The sequence below is a fragment of the Saimiri boliviensis genome, chromosome 14, assembly GCF_048565385.1.
Source record: "Saimiri boliviensis isolate mSaiBol1 chromosome 14, mSaiBol1.pri, whole genome shotgun sequence".
NCBI classification, from domain to species: domain Eukaryota; kingdom Metazoa; phylum Chordata; class Mammalia; order Primates; family Cebidae; genus Saimiri; species Saimiri boliviensis.
In genome coordinates this window covers 27,614,972-27,631,094 of record NC_133462.1, presented here as the reverse complement: position 1 = coordinate 27,631,094, position 16,123 = coordinate 27,614,972, and the positions used below count along the sequence as shown (strand labels likewise).

Here is a 16,123-nt window from a genome sequence, read left to right as displayed (position 1 = left end):
GACATCTTACTTGTTCTCTATTTGATACTGTTTTCTCACATTCGTTTCTCATCATGCCTCATTGCCCTACCCCCATCCTAGGCAGAGACCTAACCAAATTCAAAGCTTCTGTCACCTTTTTCTGTTCCCCACAACCAGATTCTCTCCTCTCCACTACCATGCCAGCCCACAACCCCTCCCCTCAACGTCCATTCTCTGTTTTTCTTGTTAATCCAATAGAGTAGGATACCACTATCCCTTCCTAGCGGCTCACCATGATGCAATCAAATTCCAGCTAAAAGACTCCTCCAAATTTCCTAATGTCTTTCAGTATCTCATTTCATTAACACACCTAAAGGGCTTATGGTCCATTGTAAACAGACTCCTCTAGAAAGGCCATCTTAGGCTGACTCATTCTCCATACTCCCTGTCACAAAGGCAGATGGCTCATACTGGCTAGTTCAAGACATCCGGGCCATCAGTCAGGCAGTCCTTCCCATCCATCCAGTACTTCCCAGTCCCTAGATGCTCCTTTTATCCCTCCAGTCGCCATCCATTTTTCAGCCATAGAGCTAAAGGATGCCTTTTTTTACCATTCCTCTGCACCCTGACTCCCAAAATCTTTTTGTTTTTACCTGGACTGACCCTGAAACCTTCCAGTCATGACACCTTATTTGGACATTCCTCCCCCAAGGCTTTAGAGATAGCCCCCATTTATTTGGACAAGCTCTAGCTCAAGATCGCACTTCCTTGATGTCTCCCCTAACCGACTTCTCCAGTATGTGAACAACTTCCTCCCCTGTAGTGCCCTGCAGAGGACTCTCAGACTCACACCATTACCCCTCTAAATTTGGTAAAGGATATAGGGTTTCCCGTCAAAAGCACAACTGTCCTCTCCAACAGTGATGGACTTAGGAGTCCATCTCTCTCCCCCGGGGCCCAAGTCATGACCCCAGCATGGGCAGCATTAATAGACAACCTACCTCCAACCCCCTTCCTCTAAGAGTAAAATCCTTTCTTCCTTCTTCCTTTCCTTTTTTTTTTTTTGAGGTGGAATTTTGTTCTTGATGCCCAGGCCAGAGGGCAATGGCACAATTTCGCCTCACCGCAACTTCTGCCTCCTGAGTTCAAGCAATTCTCCTGCCTCAGCCTCCCAAGTAGCTGGGATTACAGGCATGCGCCACCATGCCTGGCTAATTTTGTATTTTAAGAAGGGACGGGGTTTCATCATGGTGGTCAGGCTGGTCTCGAACTCCTGACTTCGTGATCTGCCCACCTCAGCCTCGCAAAGTGTTGGGATTACAGGTGTGACACTGCCCCCAGCTGAAATCTTTTCTTTCTTAGGACTGGCAGGCTTATTCAGAATATAAATTCTTAACTTTGCCCTCCTAGCCTGCCCCCTCTATGAAGCAGCCAAAGGCCCTCTAAATGAGCCCCTAAATTCTAAATTCAACATAATGCCTAGCCTCCACAAACTTAAAACCACTCTCGTAACCACTTCTGCTCTATCTTTGCCTGGCATCTCACAGCCCTTCACTCTACATGGCCAAAAACCATGGAATAGCCCTTGGTGTCCTTGGATAACAAAAAGGAGGTCCTCCTTCCTTTGCCTCCATAGCTCACCTATCTAAACTGTAAGGCCTTGCTGGGAGCCGGATGGACAACACCCACCCCTCTCCATGTCTGATAACAGCTTATCAGTCTGGACACATTACTCAGCATCTGGCTTCTCCGTGCGGGCTCCCCTCACCCACTTCTGCATTCTATTCCCAAGTCTATCTTCAGCACTAAACTATGCATTTGAACCTCAGCACTAAACTATGCACTGTCAGCACTAAACTATACATTTGAACCAACCAAAATTTAAAAAAATCCCGCCAAGCCTTACCCAATGGCAGCTCACCCCATACGTCCTTGGCAAGCCCACCTCTCAATAAGTCTTACCTCCTTACCTGTAGTGGCTCGCCCCGTCCGGGCCCTGTCTCCCTATAACCAATGAAATTGCCTATGCTTTGTTTCCCCAATATCCAATCAATCGCTTCCGACCCCCATAAAACCCCCTGTCCTGAAAACTTAAGCGCAACTTCTCTGGCCCCATCCCGGACCATAGAACGTCGCCTGAGAGCTGAATAAATTGCTGAATAAATTAATTTTTTCTTTTTCTTTTTCTTTTTCTTTTTTTTTTTTGAGACGGAGTTTCACTCTTGTTACTCAGGCTGGAGTGCAATGGTACGACCTCGGCTCACCGCAACCTCCACCTCCTAGGTTCAGGCAATTCTCCTGTCTCAGCCTCCTGAGTAGCTGGGATTACAGGCACGCACCACCATGCCCAGCTAATTTTTTGTATTTTTAGTAGAGACAGGGTTTCACCTTGTTGACCAAGATGGTCTCGATCTCTTGACCTTGTGATCCACCCACCTCGGCCTCCCAAAGTGCTGGGATTACAGGCTTGAGCCACCGTGTCCGGCTCGATTTTTTCATTTTTATATACTGGCCTCAGTTTCCTGATTTCGACTCGGCAATATATCTTTCATAAACAACTAGACAACACCACCAAAAGGTGACCAAGCTGCGTTAAAGCCCTAGCAGCAGTCAGCACCTTAGACTTAGAAAGCAAAAAACTAGCATTCAGGCAAGACACCGTAGTTCACAGCCCACATAATCTACAAGATCTCCTCTCCTCTCGAGTACTGAGCACACTTTCTCCTTCTCATATCTAACTACTCTATTCCCTCTTCCTTGAAAACTCTGAGTTCCACCTCTCCTAAAGTGCTCCCCTCAATTCTGCATCTCTACTTCTAGTGTCTTCCTTCACTCCCAACCACTCGTATACTGAAATCAACCCCTCCCCTCAATATCACCTACAGCCTCATTTCTCTAATATCTCCCTTGAACCTCTCCCCAGTCCTGACGACCAGTTATTTATAGTTGACTATAAATAACTATAGTTATCTTCTTCCAAGTCAGTTGACTCCCATAAAATTGCTGGGTATGCATTCATCTTCCTTGACCGAGTAATTTTGAAGGTAAACCCCTACCCCTGGTGACTTCCTCTGAAAAGGCAGAACTTATAGCTCTCACCAGGGCCCTAACCCTCTCCAAGGGCAAACGAGTCAACATTCTTACCAACTCCAAATATGCCTATCACATTCTCCATTCTCACGCTGCCATCTGGCAAAAGAGAGGATTTCTTACTGCCAAAGCAACCCCCATCACTAATGGTCTCCTTATTTACCAACTTCTTCAAGCTGCACATCTCCTGGCTAAAGCAGGAGTTACACACTGGCCAGGACACCAAACAGGGTCAGATGAGATCTCTAGAGGAAACAGAAAGGCTGACAAGGCAGCAAAGGAAGCCTCCCATTTTTCTGCCCCTGCCGTTGCTCCTCTCCTCCTCATTACCCCCTCAATCCAACCCCAATATTTCCCACTGAAAAAGCTTTACTGCTATAACAACGGGCCTCCTCCCAAGGGAACTGGATAGTCAAAGATCAAAAACTCTTTCTCTCCAGAACTGATGCTCACAATTTCTTGAAAACCAAAAGCAGATCAATGGGAAAAAATATATACTTTGGAGCCTTAAATTTATTATTATTATTATTATTTTATTTTATTTTTTTGACGGAGTTTTGCTCTTGTTACCCAGGCTGGAGTGCAATGGCATGATCTCGGCTCACCGCAACCTCTGCCTCCTGGGTTCAGGCAATTCTCCTGCCTCAGCCTCCTGAGTAGCTGGGATTACAGGCACACACCACCATGCCCAGCTAACTTTTTGTATTTTTAGTAGAGATGGGGTTTCACCATGTTGACCAGGATGGTTTCGATCTCTTGACCTTGTGATCCACCCGCCTCGGCCTCCCAAAGTGCTGGGATTACAGGCTTGAGCCACCGCGCCCAGCCTTAAACTTATTATTTTTAGTTAAAACCAGTGTTTCTAGAGACATTCCATCCAGCAACCTGCTCTCCATATCTGCAGTTTTAGTAGTTTCTTTACAAGTCTCAATAAAATAAATACACAAAAATTAAAAATCCCTCTGAACTGCACTTAACACTTCCTTTCTATGTCTCTCCCATCTGCTTATATTGAGCTATTATTCTACATATTTTCTCTTTAAAATCAATGGTAGGAAAACAGAAGAAATAAAAATACTGGTCTCTGCATTTAAATCTAGGGAATTATGAGACACTTAGTACCCATCTCTTAGTGAGTTGAGAAAATTAACATACGTGATATGAAGTTCCCAGCACAGTGCTCTGTGACATACTCCTGAGCACACAGAACATTCTCTACAAACGTTGCATTAATGCATGTGTACAGGTTGTTTTCCAAATGCAGTCTTACTCAGACATTGTCACCATCTCCAGCCTCTGTAATATTGAAAGGGCATACAGAGAATGTCATGTTTCACAATGGTGATTGATGAACTCTTTCTTTGTATTTCACTTTGGAAAGTGAAATATTCACTCTTTCTTTAGATAAAAAGTATTTTTGTTGGGATAAGGGTTTTTTTTTTTTTTTTTTTTTGAGACGGAGTTTCGCTCTTATTACCCAGGCTGGAGTGCAATGGCGCGATCTCGGCTCACCGCAACCTCCGCCTCCTGGGCTCAGGCAATTCTCCTGCCTCAGCCTCCTGAGTAGCTGGGATTACAGGCATGTGCCACCATGCCCAGCTAATTTTTTTTATTTTTAGTAGAGACGGGGTTTCACCATGTTGACAAGGCTGGTCTCGATCTCTCGACCTCGTGATCCACCCGCCTCGGCCTCCCAAAGTGCTGGGATTACAGGCGTGAGCCACCGCGCCTGGCCGGGATAAGGGTTTTTGAGTAAGGGACTTTGTGTGCTGTGTCTGCTTTCTCTAGCTGACTGCTGCTAAATGGGTCTATGGGGAGCAACATCAGCATTAACACGGGACCTGTTAAAGAAGCTAATTTATAGACCTCCCTTTCCAAACCTGTAGCACACTGTTACTCACAGTGAGACCTGGAATAGCAAATAATCTATATGCACACTGAGGCTTGAGAGGCAGTGCTCAGCTATGTGATTCTCACCTAGTCTTGTCGTAGGATCACATGACCAATTCAAAGCAATGCCACCACCTGGGCCCTCCCTACAGATTCTATTGTTCTGGGTGGAAACATCCTTGTTTTTGTTTTTGTTTTGAGACGGAGTTTCGCTGTTGTTACCCAGGCTGGAGTGCAATGACGCGATCTCAGCTCACCGCAACCTCCACCTCCTGGGTTCAGGCAATTCTCCTGCCTCAGCCTCCTGAGTAGCTGGGATTACAGGCACGCGCCACCATGCCCAGCTAATGTTTTGTATTTTTAGTAGAGACGGGGTTTCACCATGTTGACCAGGATGGTCTCGATCTCTTGACCTCGTGATCCACCTGCCTCAGCCTCCCAAAGTCCTTACAGGCTTGGCTTGAGCCACTGCGCCCAGCTTCCACTTACTTTTGATTCAGCAGTATTGGATAATGAAACTAAGAACCCATGGATTTAAAATACTTAAATATTCTAAAGGTTCTGTTAGAAAACAATTTAGGATAGTTTTCTAAAATCTTGTTTAGTTTTTTTTTTCACTGAGCACAGTACAGGGCTTGTAATTGGAGAATCCCCAGCAATAGTTATGTCATTTTTTTTTTTCTAATAAAACAGCTGTCATGCCGGGCATGGTGGCTCACACCTGTAATCCCAGCACTTTGGGAGGCCAAAGCAGGCAGATCACCTGAGGTCAGGAGTTTGAGACCAGCCTGAGCGACATGGAGAAACCCCGTCTCTACAAAAATACAAAATTAGCTGGACGTGGTGGCACATGCCTATAATGCCAGCTACTCAGGAGGCTGAGGCAGGAGAATCACTTGAACCCAGGAGGAAGAGGTTGTAGTGAGCCAAGATCGTGCCATTGCACTCCAGGTTGGGCAACAAGAGTGAAACTCCAACTCAAAAAAAAAACAAAAAAACAAAAACGGCTGTCACTATCTCCAAGCCAGATCAGCTCACTTGTTTGGAGGAAAGGAAATAGCCCTGAAGTGTGAAGAGACATGAGACATAAGACAGTAACCAGACTCCCAGAGGGTGAGAGTGAAGGAAGGAGATGACATGTGCAAGAGGACCACTGAAGGTCAAGGAGAAAGTCAAGACTTAAAATGTACTTAGAAGCTCTGCTCCAACAATTTTTGAGAAGCCTGGTTTTTTTTGTTTGTTTGTTTTTCCTTTCTTTCTTTCTTTCTTTTTTTTTTTTTGAGACAGAGTTTCGCTCTTGTTACCTAGGCTGGAGTGCAATGGCAGGGTCTTGGTTCACTGCAACATCTGCCTCCTTTATTCAAGCAATTCTTCTGCCTCCGCCTCCCAAGTAGCTGGGACTACAGGTGTGCACCACCATGCCCAGCTAACTTTTGTATTTTTAGTAGAGACGGGGTTTCACCATGTTGACCAGGATGGTCTCGATCTCTTGACATTGTGATCCACCCGCCTCAGCCTCCCAAAGTGCTGGGATTGTAAGTGTGAGCCACCACGCCTGCCCTATTTTTTCATATTTACAAGTAGGAACATCTTTTGTCTTATACTCTTGAATCTTCTAAGGATTCTCCATTTTCTTTAGTGATGTCTTTAATTTTACAGTGAGAGCCAATGTTCACTCTTTTATTTTTTGTTTTGTTTTTTTTAGAGACAGAGTTTCACCACGTTGGTCAGGCTGCTCTCGAACTCCTGACCTCAGGTGACCCACCTGCCTCAGCCTCCCAAAGTGCTGGGATTACAGGCATGAGCTACTGCACCCGGCCTCGTTCACTCTTGCTCATAAGCCACTGCATGATCTTACTGCTCTTCTATTGCTTTTGGAGATACTGATATATTTGTATATATATTATGTGTGTGTATGTGTGTGTGTGTGTGTATTTTTTTTTTCCAGTTGTCAAATGACCCTTTATTGAAATATTTTCCTTTGTGCTTCTTAACTATCTGGGCATTCCACAGCACCACTGTTAATGTCACGTATGATGTCATGAGTGTGGTGGCCATCAACATTATAGCCCACAGACTGGGCAGTGCCCAGGATCTCTTTAATGGTTCCAGAAAGTTCTCTGGCTAAAGATCAGTTCTCCATCTGTCGAGCAATGTTTAATGTTTTTCTGTTTTTTCTGTCTCTTGGTGTTTCCTTGAGGACTTTGATAATCAGGGCAGAGGCAGAATGCACCACCTAAATATGGGCTTGTTTATTCTAAACAGTCAGTTTTACTAAAATCTTCAGGCCCTTCCAGTCACTCGTTGCCTTGGCAATGTTATCACCAACATTTTTTGAAGACAGACCCAGGGAGCCAATCTTGGATGCCAGTGCAGAAGTGGCAGCAACTTCACCTGGCCTCAGGTGATCTGCCTGCCTTGGCCTCCTAAAGTGCTGGGATTATAGGAATGAGCCATCATGTCTGGCAGACTCAATGTTTTTTATTACTTCCTCTGACGTATTAAGTCTCTAAATCTTTATTTGATGAACACTAGTTTTTAGGCGTGTAATTTGGAGAAAATTCTTTCCACATTCATTACATGTACAGAGTTTCTGTAGTATAAGTTCTCTGATGTTTACTAAGGTAGCAGTCTTTAAACTTTTTGGAACCAGAGACTGGTTTCAAAGACACTTTTCCATGGACCAAGATTGTTATAGACACTGTGCAACCTAGTTCCATTGAATGGGCAGTTCACAATGGAGTTTTAGCTTCTATGAGAAGAATCTGTGCAGCCTGGTTTCTAACAGGCCATGGACCAGTACTGGTTCACAACCTGAAAGGTGGGGACCCCTGCACTAAGATATAATCAATAATTAAATACTTTGCCACAATCTTCACTTTTTGTATTGGAAGCATGTAAAAAGAAAATCTGTTTTTGTATTTTATAAAGGAGATATGATTTTTTTCTTTGTAGCTGATCTTTGTCCTTGATATAGATAGATCAGAACACTGAAAGAGAATTTCCACACCAATTCAGATATCTAGGAATGTTTTGGTTGGGGTTCATTTATTCAGCACACATGTATGTATTAAATACCTACTTTGTCCAATCACTTTCCTAGAACTTTGGCATAATTCAGTGACTAAAGCAGCAATATCCTCTGGGCCTCAATTCTGTTCAGGGATTGAGACACTCCAAATAGACATCAAAAGGTCATTTTCACAGAATATGAGACCCTCATGACCTCTTCTATATATGGATGCATCCTCTCAGATTCTGATCAGGCTTTCTGAGCTCAGGGCCAACTATAAACTGGGTGGACTTCAGGTCCAGAAGGAAGACCTCCTGTCACCCAAGAGTATGGGAAGAATATGTAAACTATGGCTGAGGAGAGGTTGATAGAACTTTGGGTCTCCCCAGCACTTTGGGAGGCCGAGGCGGGTGGATCACAAGGTCGAGAGATCGAGACCAACCTGGTGAACATGGTGAAACCCCGTCTCTACTAAAAAAAAAAATACAAAAAATTAGCTGGGCATGGTGGCGTGTGCCTGTAATCCCAGCTACTCAGGAGGCTGAGGCAGGAGAATTGCCTGAACCCAGGAGGCGGAGGTTGCGGTGAGCCGAGATCGCGCCATTGCACTCCAGCCTGGGTAACAAGAGCGAAACTCCGTCTCAAAAAAAAAAAAAAAAAGAACTTTGGGTCTCATACACCTTATGTTTCCCATGAGAGGAATGACTAGGGCTTAGCACTTCGGGAGGTGAAGGCAGGCGGATCACCTGAGGTCAGGAGTTTGAGACCAGCCAGACCAATATGGTGAAACCCTGTCTCCACTAAAAACACAAAAATTAGCTGGGCATGGTGGCGGGTGCCTGTGGTCCCAGCTACTCGGGAGGCTGAGGCAGAAGAGTCATGTGGACCAAGGAGATGTAGCTTGCAGTGAGCTGAGATTGCACCACTGCACTGCAACCTGGGTGATAGAGGAGATTCCATCTCTAAGTAAATAAATAAAATGTAGGCCGGGCGCGGTGGCTCAAGCCTGTAATCCCAGCACTTTGGGAGGCTGAGGCGGGTGGATCACGAGGTCAAGAGATCGAGACCATCCTGGTCAACATGGTGAAACCCCGTCTCTAATAAAAATACAAAAATTAGCTGGGCATGGTGGCGCACGCCTGTAGTCCCAGCTTCTCGGGAGGCTGAGGCAGGAGAATTGCCTGAACCCAGGAGGCGGAGGTTGCGGTGAGCCGAGATCGCGCCATTGCACTCCAGCCTGGGTAACAAGAGCGAAACTCCGTCTCAAAAAAAAAATAAAAATAAATAAATAAATAAATAAATAAATAAATAAAATGTAATCTTCGAAGGGTGTTTTAGCCAGCTCTCTAGGCTGCTAGGATTATGAGAAATCCATGACTTCCTTCCAGGGCAAAGAACAGCACTGAAAAATAACATAATAGCTGTGACATAGATTTTTCTTTCTTTTTTTTTTTTTTGAGACGGAGTTTCGCTCTTGTTACCCAGGCTGGAGTGCAATGGCGCGATCTTGGCCCACCACAACCTCCGCCTTCTGGGTTCAGGCAGTTCTCCTGCCTCAGCCTCCTGAGTAGCTGGGATTACAGTCACGCGCCACCACGCCCAGTTAATTTTTTGTATTTTTCGTAGAGACGGGGTTTCACCATGTTGACCAGGATGGTCTCGATCTCTCGACCTCGTGATCCACCTGCCTCGGCCTCCCAAAGTGCTGGGATTACAGGCTTGAGCCACCGCGCCCGGCGTGACAGATTTTTCAAGCATAGCTTTGATTTGACATGTCAGAACATTTGAGATTCTATAGCCCTGCACCAGACTGTTTAACATTGCTCCACCAACTCTTAATTTTTGCTGAAATCAAGGCTTAACAAAATAACTTACTTATAAAGTCTAACAAGTGGAAAGCAAATTAGCCAGAGATAATCAGTTCTTCCTGAAAAACACTTTTCTCATTAATTTTTTTCTGAAGTTACTTGACTGGTTTCAGGTAGAATTTTAAATTCTCTTTAAAAACAAAAGGACTGGGCCGGGCGCGGTGGCTCAAGCCTGTAATCCCAGCACTTTGGGAGGCTGAGGCGGGTGGATCACGAGGTCAAGAGATCGAGACCATCCTGGTCAACATGGTGAAACCCCGTCTCTACTAAAAATACAAAAATTAGCCGGGCATGGTGGTGAGTGCCTGTAATCCCAGCTACTCGGGAGGCTGAGGCAGGAGAATTGCCTGAACCCAGGAGGTGGAGGTTGCGGTGAGCCGAGATCGCGCCATTGCACTCCAGCCTAGGTAACAAGAGTGAAACTCCGTCTCAAAAAAAAAAAAAACAAAAAACAAACAAACAAACAAACAAAAAGGACTGGCTTGGCGCGGTAGCTCAAGCCTGTAATCTCAGCAGGTGGTCTGGGCAGGGTCCAATGGGTCGCTTGTCCGCACCGGGGGTCCCAAGTTGAGGGACTGGGCGAGTGCGGAGGGGTCTGGGTATCCCGTGGACTGGGACTCGTGGTGGCCCTTGCCGGGGTAGCGCTGGTTCTCACTCTGGGAAGTTGGTCCCTGCTGCCCAGGAGGGCTCTGCGCCCACGTAGGAGGGACCGTGGCGGGGAGGAAGAGGAGCCAGGCTGCCTAGGAGTTCTTAGTATGGCGGGGCTGGGAGAATTCGGGGAGCCGGAAGCCGGCCACAGATTTCTGGGGGGCGGTGGGCGCTCTCCTGCCGGTGCCCGAGTGGACATGGGGGTGGCCTGCCTGCGGGGAGCCTGAGGACCCGGGACACCCGCCCCTGCCAAGGATGCCCGGCCTGCCCTTGCACTCCACCTGGCCATGGCCATGGTGGCGGCACCACCTTGGAGCCCCTGAGCGAGAAGCAGCGCGGGTTGTGTGGGAGAGGAAGGGGGCAATAGGTGGGGAAGGAGCCAGCAGCCACTGAGAAGGGGCCAGGGGAACTGGACACGCCTGGGTGGGGAAGAGGCTGCGTGTGAGTGGCACTGCCAGGTGAGTTCCGGGTTCTGCTGCCACTGCTCCAGAAGGACACAGCCGTGTGTATAGCTCCTGGAGCCGCAGGGCCACCGCCGAAGCGTGGGAGGGGAGCCTGGCCCGTGGCATCCACAGACCCTGCCTCTAGGCCCCAGGTCCTAGCCAGATTTGCCAAAGCCAGAGGCTGGAATTTGAAGCATGAGTGAGTTCAACTGAAACTCAGCCCCTGCCCAAAGTGGCCAGCATGACGCAGTGACACTCTAGTGCCACCACTGCCCCTACCCTATTCAAGCCGGGTGGGCACACCCAACACCAGCTAGACATAAGGGTCAGATGTCTCAGAAGTCTGGGGTGTTGGCAGTCAGGGTCTTGCAAGACAAGGAAGGTCTTCTAGAAGGAACTCTGAGGCTAGGAAAGGAGACGGAGCTCCAGGCCCACCTTGCAAAGGCGCCGCAGTTTTCGAGGTGTGGCCCTGACAATCCCCTGCCAAATCGCCAAGGGCTCCGGGTGCCATTTGCCCTGCACACGCGCTTCCAGACTCCTAGTTGCCAACCAGAGAAGGGTGGCCTGGAGGAGGCTGCCAAGGACCCAGCCTGGGCCAGGGGGGTGCTGACACCCCCATCCCCACCCAACCTCACAACCATGGGAGGCCCTGGACTTGTGAGTGAGAAGGATTGGGGCAGGTGGTGCAGCGGACCCCTAACTGATTTAAGGATGAATTAGCTGAGTGGAGCCCCCTGGTTGGTGGAGTGGTGGAGCGCTCTGAGATGTGGTTGGGGATTGCAGGGGGTTGGAGGACGATGCCTGCCGGCATCTGTAGGGCTCCAGGCTGCCAGTTTTCTAGCCAGACTCTTGCTTTCCTCCTTGAACCTCAGTGTCCTCACCTGTCCAAGACTATGAATATGGCAGAGCCATTTGGATCATTAGGCCAGATATTCCTGCTAAGTGTTTATCAACCTGCCTCTCTGGATTTTTTTCTTTCCTGACTCTGTTAAAAAACTGCTGCCCAAGGCCGGGCGCGGTGGCTCAAGCCTGTAATCCCAGCACTTTGGGAGGCCGAGGCGGGTGGATCACGAGGTCGAGAGATCGAGACCAACCTGGTCAACATGGTGAAACCCCGTCTCTACTAAAAATACAAAAAATTAGCTGGGCATGGTGGTGCGTGCCTATAATCCCAGCTACTCAGGAGGCTGAGGCAGGAGAATTGCCCGAACCCAGGAGGCGGAGGTTGCAGTGAGCCGAGATCGTGCCATTGCACTCCAGCCTGGGTAACAAGAGCGAAACTCCGTCTCAAAAAAAAAAAGAAAATTCTCGCGGTGTTTCAAGCCTGTAATCCCAGCACTTTGGGAGGCCGAGGCGGGTGGATAACGAGGTCAAGAGGACGAGACCATCCTGGTCAACATGGTGAAACCCCGTCTCTACTAAAAGTACAAAAAATTAGCTGGGCATGGTGGCGTGTGCCTGTAATCCCAGCTACTCAGGAGGCTGAGGCAGGAGAATTGCCTAACCCAGGAGACGGAGGTTGCGGTGAGCTGAGATTGCGCCATTGCACTCCAGCCTGGGTAACAAGAGCGAAACTCCGTCTCAAAAAAAAAAACCTGAAATCCTTGTTTCCACAGTGCGTACAGTTCTGCTATTTCATAGTGGGATTTGAGACAAAATATATTTTTGATGGTGACAGAGTAATATCAATGTCTAAAGTTTTGATCTATCTCTCAGAATTGAGAAGATGATCAAAAGGGAGAAATTGTTACATTAATTATGCCTAAAGTTGCCCCCTTTCCTGTTTAAATTTGGTCACTAGGTTTTTTTGTACATAGTAAACTGAAACCTAACTGGATATATAAATAGACTGTAACACATTATTGTATCAGCCACTGTGTTTTTGCCAATAAAAGGACATCAAGTGTTCAAATTATGTTAAATAAGACAAATCCCAACCTGTAATCAATCTGGCTGTTTCTGTATCCCACTCCCATTTTCTTTATGTCACTTTGCTTTTTCCATCCACGAACCTGTTTTCATCATGTGGCTGAGCTAGTCTCTCTTGAGCCTACTCTGGATCCACTGGTTGCCCAATTTGCAAATCAATCTATGCTCAATTAAACTCTGTTAAAAATTTAGTTTCTCTAAAGTTTTTTCTCTTTTTAAAAGTTTTCAAATATTTTCTATGATAAAAATAAATAATGTGCTGTTGGGCTTTGATTTTCTAAGCTCATTCCTTAGTCATCTCCTAAAATTGTTCTGTCTTCAAAATGCATCTCCATTTTTTTCTTTTTTTGAGACGGGGTCTCACTTTATCGCTAAGTGTGGATGGCAGTGGTGTAACTAATCATGGCTCACTGCAGCCTTGACTTTCCAGGCTCAAGCAATCCGCCTGCCTCCGCTACCTAAGTAGCTGGGACTACAGACAAGTATCACCATGGCTGGCTAATTTTTTCACGGAAACAAAATCTTACTGTGTGGCCCAGGCTGCAGTGGAACTCCTGAACTTACATAATTCTCCCATCTTAGTCTCCCAAAGTGCTAGGATTACAGGTCTGAGCCACTGTGTCCTTCTGCAATTTCCTTCCCTCCCCAGCCTATAATTTCTTGAGAGGTTTATTCCCCATGGTAAACAGTATTATATGAGCACAAACCTAAAAGAAATCTGGCTTCTTTTGTAGAAGTGTCACTGTCCAGAATTTCAAGGGTTTCTGGCAGCTACCTTATTTATTTATTTAATTTATTTTTAATTTTTTTTTGAGACATAGTTTTGCTCTTGCTGCCCAGGCTGGAGTGCAATGGTGCGATCTCGGCTCACTGCAATCTCCGCCTCCCTAGTTAAAGCGATTCTCCTGCCTCAGCCTCCCGAATAGCTGGGATTATAGGCAGGTGCCACCACGCCCGGATAATTTTGTGTTTTTAGTGGAGACAAGGTTTCTCCATGTTGGTCAGGCTGGACTAAAACTCCCGACTTCAGGTGATCCACCTACCTCGGTCGCCCAAAGTGCTGGAATTACAGGCGTGAGCCACCGCGCCTGGCCCGATACAATATGTTTATAAATGCATATAACCATTATACACAAGGATAAATGCAAATACCCTCTGTAGTGAGCCTGGCTCAGCTCAGGGAGGAAGCCCTGTCAGAGTAAGCTGCAACCTGGGCTGTCACTCTATTCAGCCCCGCATCGCATCACATCTTCCGTCAATCATGGCCTGAGGGGGCGGGGATTTAAACGTTATCCAATCAGAGACGTTAAGCTGGGAACCGTCCAATGAGCCACGCAGTTGAAGCGGACAGGGCGGCTTCCGGGTTTGGCGGGGCCTTTGTCTCTCGCTGCAGCCGGAGGTGCGGGTCTCGTCTTCATTTCTGTGTCCTGTTCTTCTGGAAGCCCATCCTCTGTGGCCCCGTGACCAGCAGGTATTAGGAGATCACAGCGAAGATGCCGGAATCCCCTGGAAGCCTAGAAATGGTGAGAGTGCCGGGTCCGGTATCCGGAAAGAGGGGAAGGGCTGGTTGTAAGGGGTGGAAGTGGCTGTGGCAGGACTCGGGCCTCCCCACAGTCAGCTCCACAATCTGCGCCCCGAGTTCTCCTGGCCCAGCTCAGCCTCAGTTCCCTTCAGGCATAAGATGGCGGCTGCACTGACAGCCGGGCAGGGGCGTCCTGTCTCTTCCCTGTGCAGTAACTGTGCCCTGGCCTGGAGCGCTCTCTAGGCAGCTCTGCACCCCCAGCGCCGCGTCTCCCAGATTGTACAGGGACCACGGGAGGGTCGTCAGGGGAGAATCCTGACTTGGGGTGAGGATTCATGAATTGGAAGAGCTTTGGTTCGTGGGTTCCCAGTTCCTCTTTTCTCCTATTGAAAATGTACAGGCCGGCTGCGGCGCCTGACGTCTGTAATAGTAGCTCTTCGGGAGGCCAAGGTGGGCGGATCACCAAGTCAGGAGTTCAAGACCAGCGTTGCTAGCATAGTGAACCTCCGTCTTTACTAAAAATACAAAAATTAGCTGGGCGTGGTGGTGCACGCCCGTAGTCCCAGCTACTCGGGAGGCTGAGGCAGGAGAAATCAGTTGAACCTGGGAGGTAGAAGTTGCAGTGAGCTGAGATCTTGCCACTGCCCTCCAGCCTGGGTAACAGAGCAAGACTCTCGATTTAAAAAAAAAAAAAAAGTACAGAAGTTGCCACAAAAATATTAAAGAATATAATCAAAGAGTAATTCAAAAATTGTAGAGCATTCAGCTATGGTTTATAATTTGTGACTTATGGGCGGGGCTTGAAGGAAAGACTTTTATAAGGATCACGATGAAGAAAATGAAGTTCATTAATTAGGTAGTTATGTCGTTTCTTAATTTGTACAATAAAGGCGAAAATTTTATGGTTATGTAATCACTTTTTTTATGGTTATGCCACTTTTTTATGTTGTTGCTTCTGATATCATCACCTGAATGGATATTTATGGACTGCAGATTTGTTGTTATTTGTGTTTCTTTTACTTTGCTAAGTATATTTATCTTCCAGTATAATTATTCCGAAGAACTTTAAGAGATTTGTTTAAATTGCTTATTAGTATATGTTATAAAATTGACAGGGGAGTGGCAAAAATAGATTAAAGTTACATGAACTCTGAGATTTAAGTTTCTCTTAGGTAATGTTAGGAAAAACAGAACTGGAAATACCTTAGTGGCATAGAGAACAGAATTCTACATAGGGTCTTCTCCCCGCCCAAATTCGGTTCAGATTCACTCTTTTTGGAGGCCTCAGTTAGGTCTGACCCTACTCTAGAGACTTACCTCACAAAACTGATTTATAAAAAATCAGAGTTTTGGCTGGTTGTGGTGGTCACACCTGTAATCCCAGCACTTTGGCAGACCAAGGCAGGCCGATCACAAAGTTGGGAATTTGAGACCAGCCTGACCAACATGGTGAAATCCTATCTCTACTAAAAGTACAAAAATTAGCTAGGCATGGTGGCACATGCCTGTAATTCCAGCTACTCAGGAGGCTGAGGCAGGAGAATCACTTGAACCTGGGAGGTGGAGGTTGCAGTGAGCTGAAATTGTACCACTTTATTCCAGCCTGGGTGACAAAGTGAGACTCCAGCTCAAAAAAAAAAAAAAAAAAAATTAGAGTTTTGTCTGGTGAATCCTGCTGCCTTTCTAGAGCTGGTGCTCACAATTTTCTGAAACCTGAAAACAGATAAATGAGAGAAATAAACTATATGTTTTAGGATCT

At 46.8% G+C, this 16,123-nt stretch overlaps 2 protein-coding genes across 2 annotated transcripts in view; both read left to right on the top strand.

The window, feature by feature from the left end:
* LOC101048102 (uncharacterized) overlaps positions 1-16,123 on the top strand; it is an 80,815-nt gene that overhangs the window by 46,922 nt on the left and 17,770 nt on the right.
* The window catches only part of LOC141581139 (zinc finger protein 680-like), a 29,223-nt gene that overhangs the window by 6,359 nt on the left and 6,741 nt on the right, over positions 1-16,123 (top strand). Inside the window, exon 3 of the mRNA XM_074385654.1 lies at positions 14,236-14,365. Coding sequence (XP_074241755.1) covers positions 14,336-14,365 — 30 coding nt within the window. The 5' untranslated portion in view covers positions 14,236-14,335. The remainder of the gene's footprint in view (positions 1-14,235; positions 14,366-16,123) is intronic.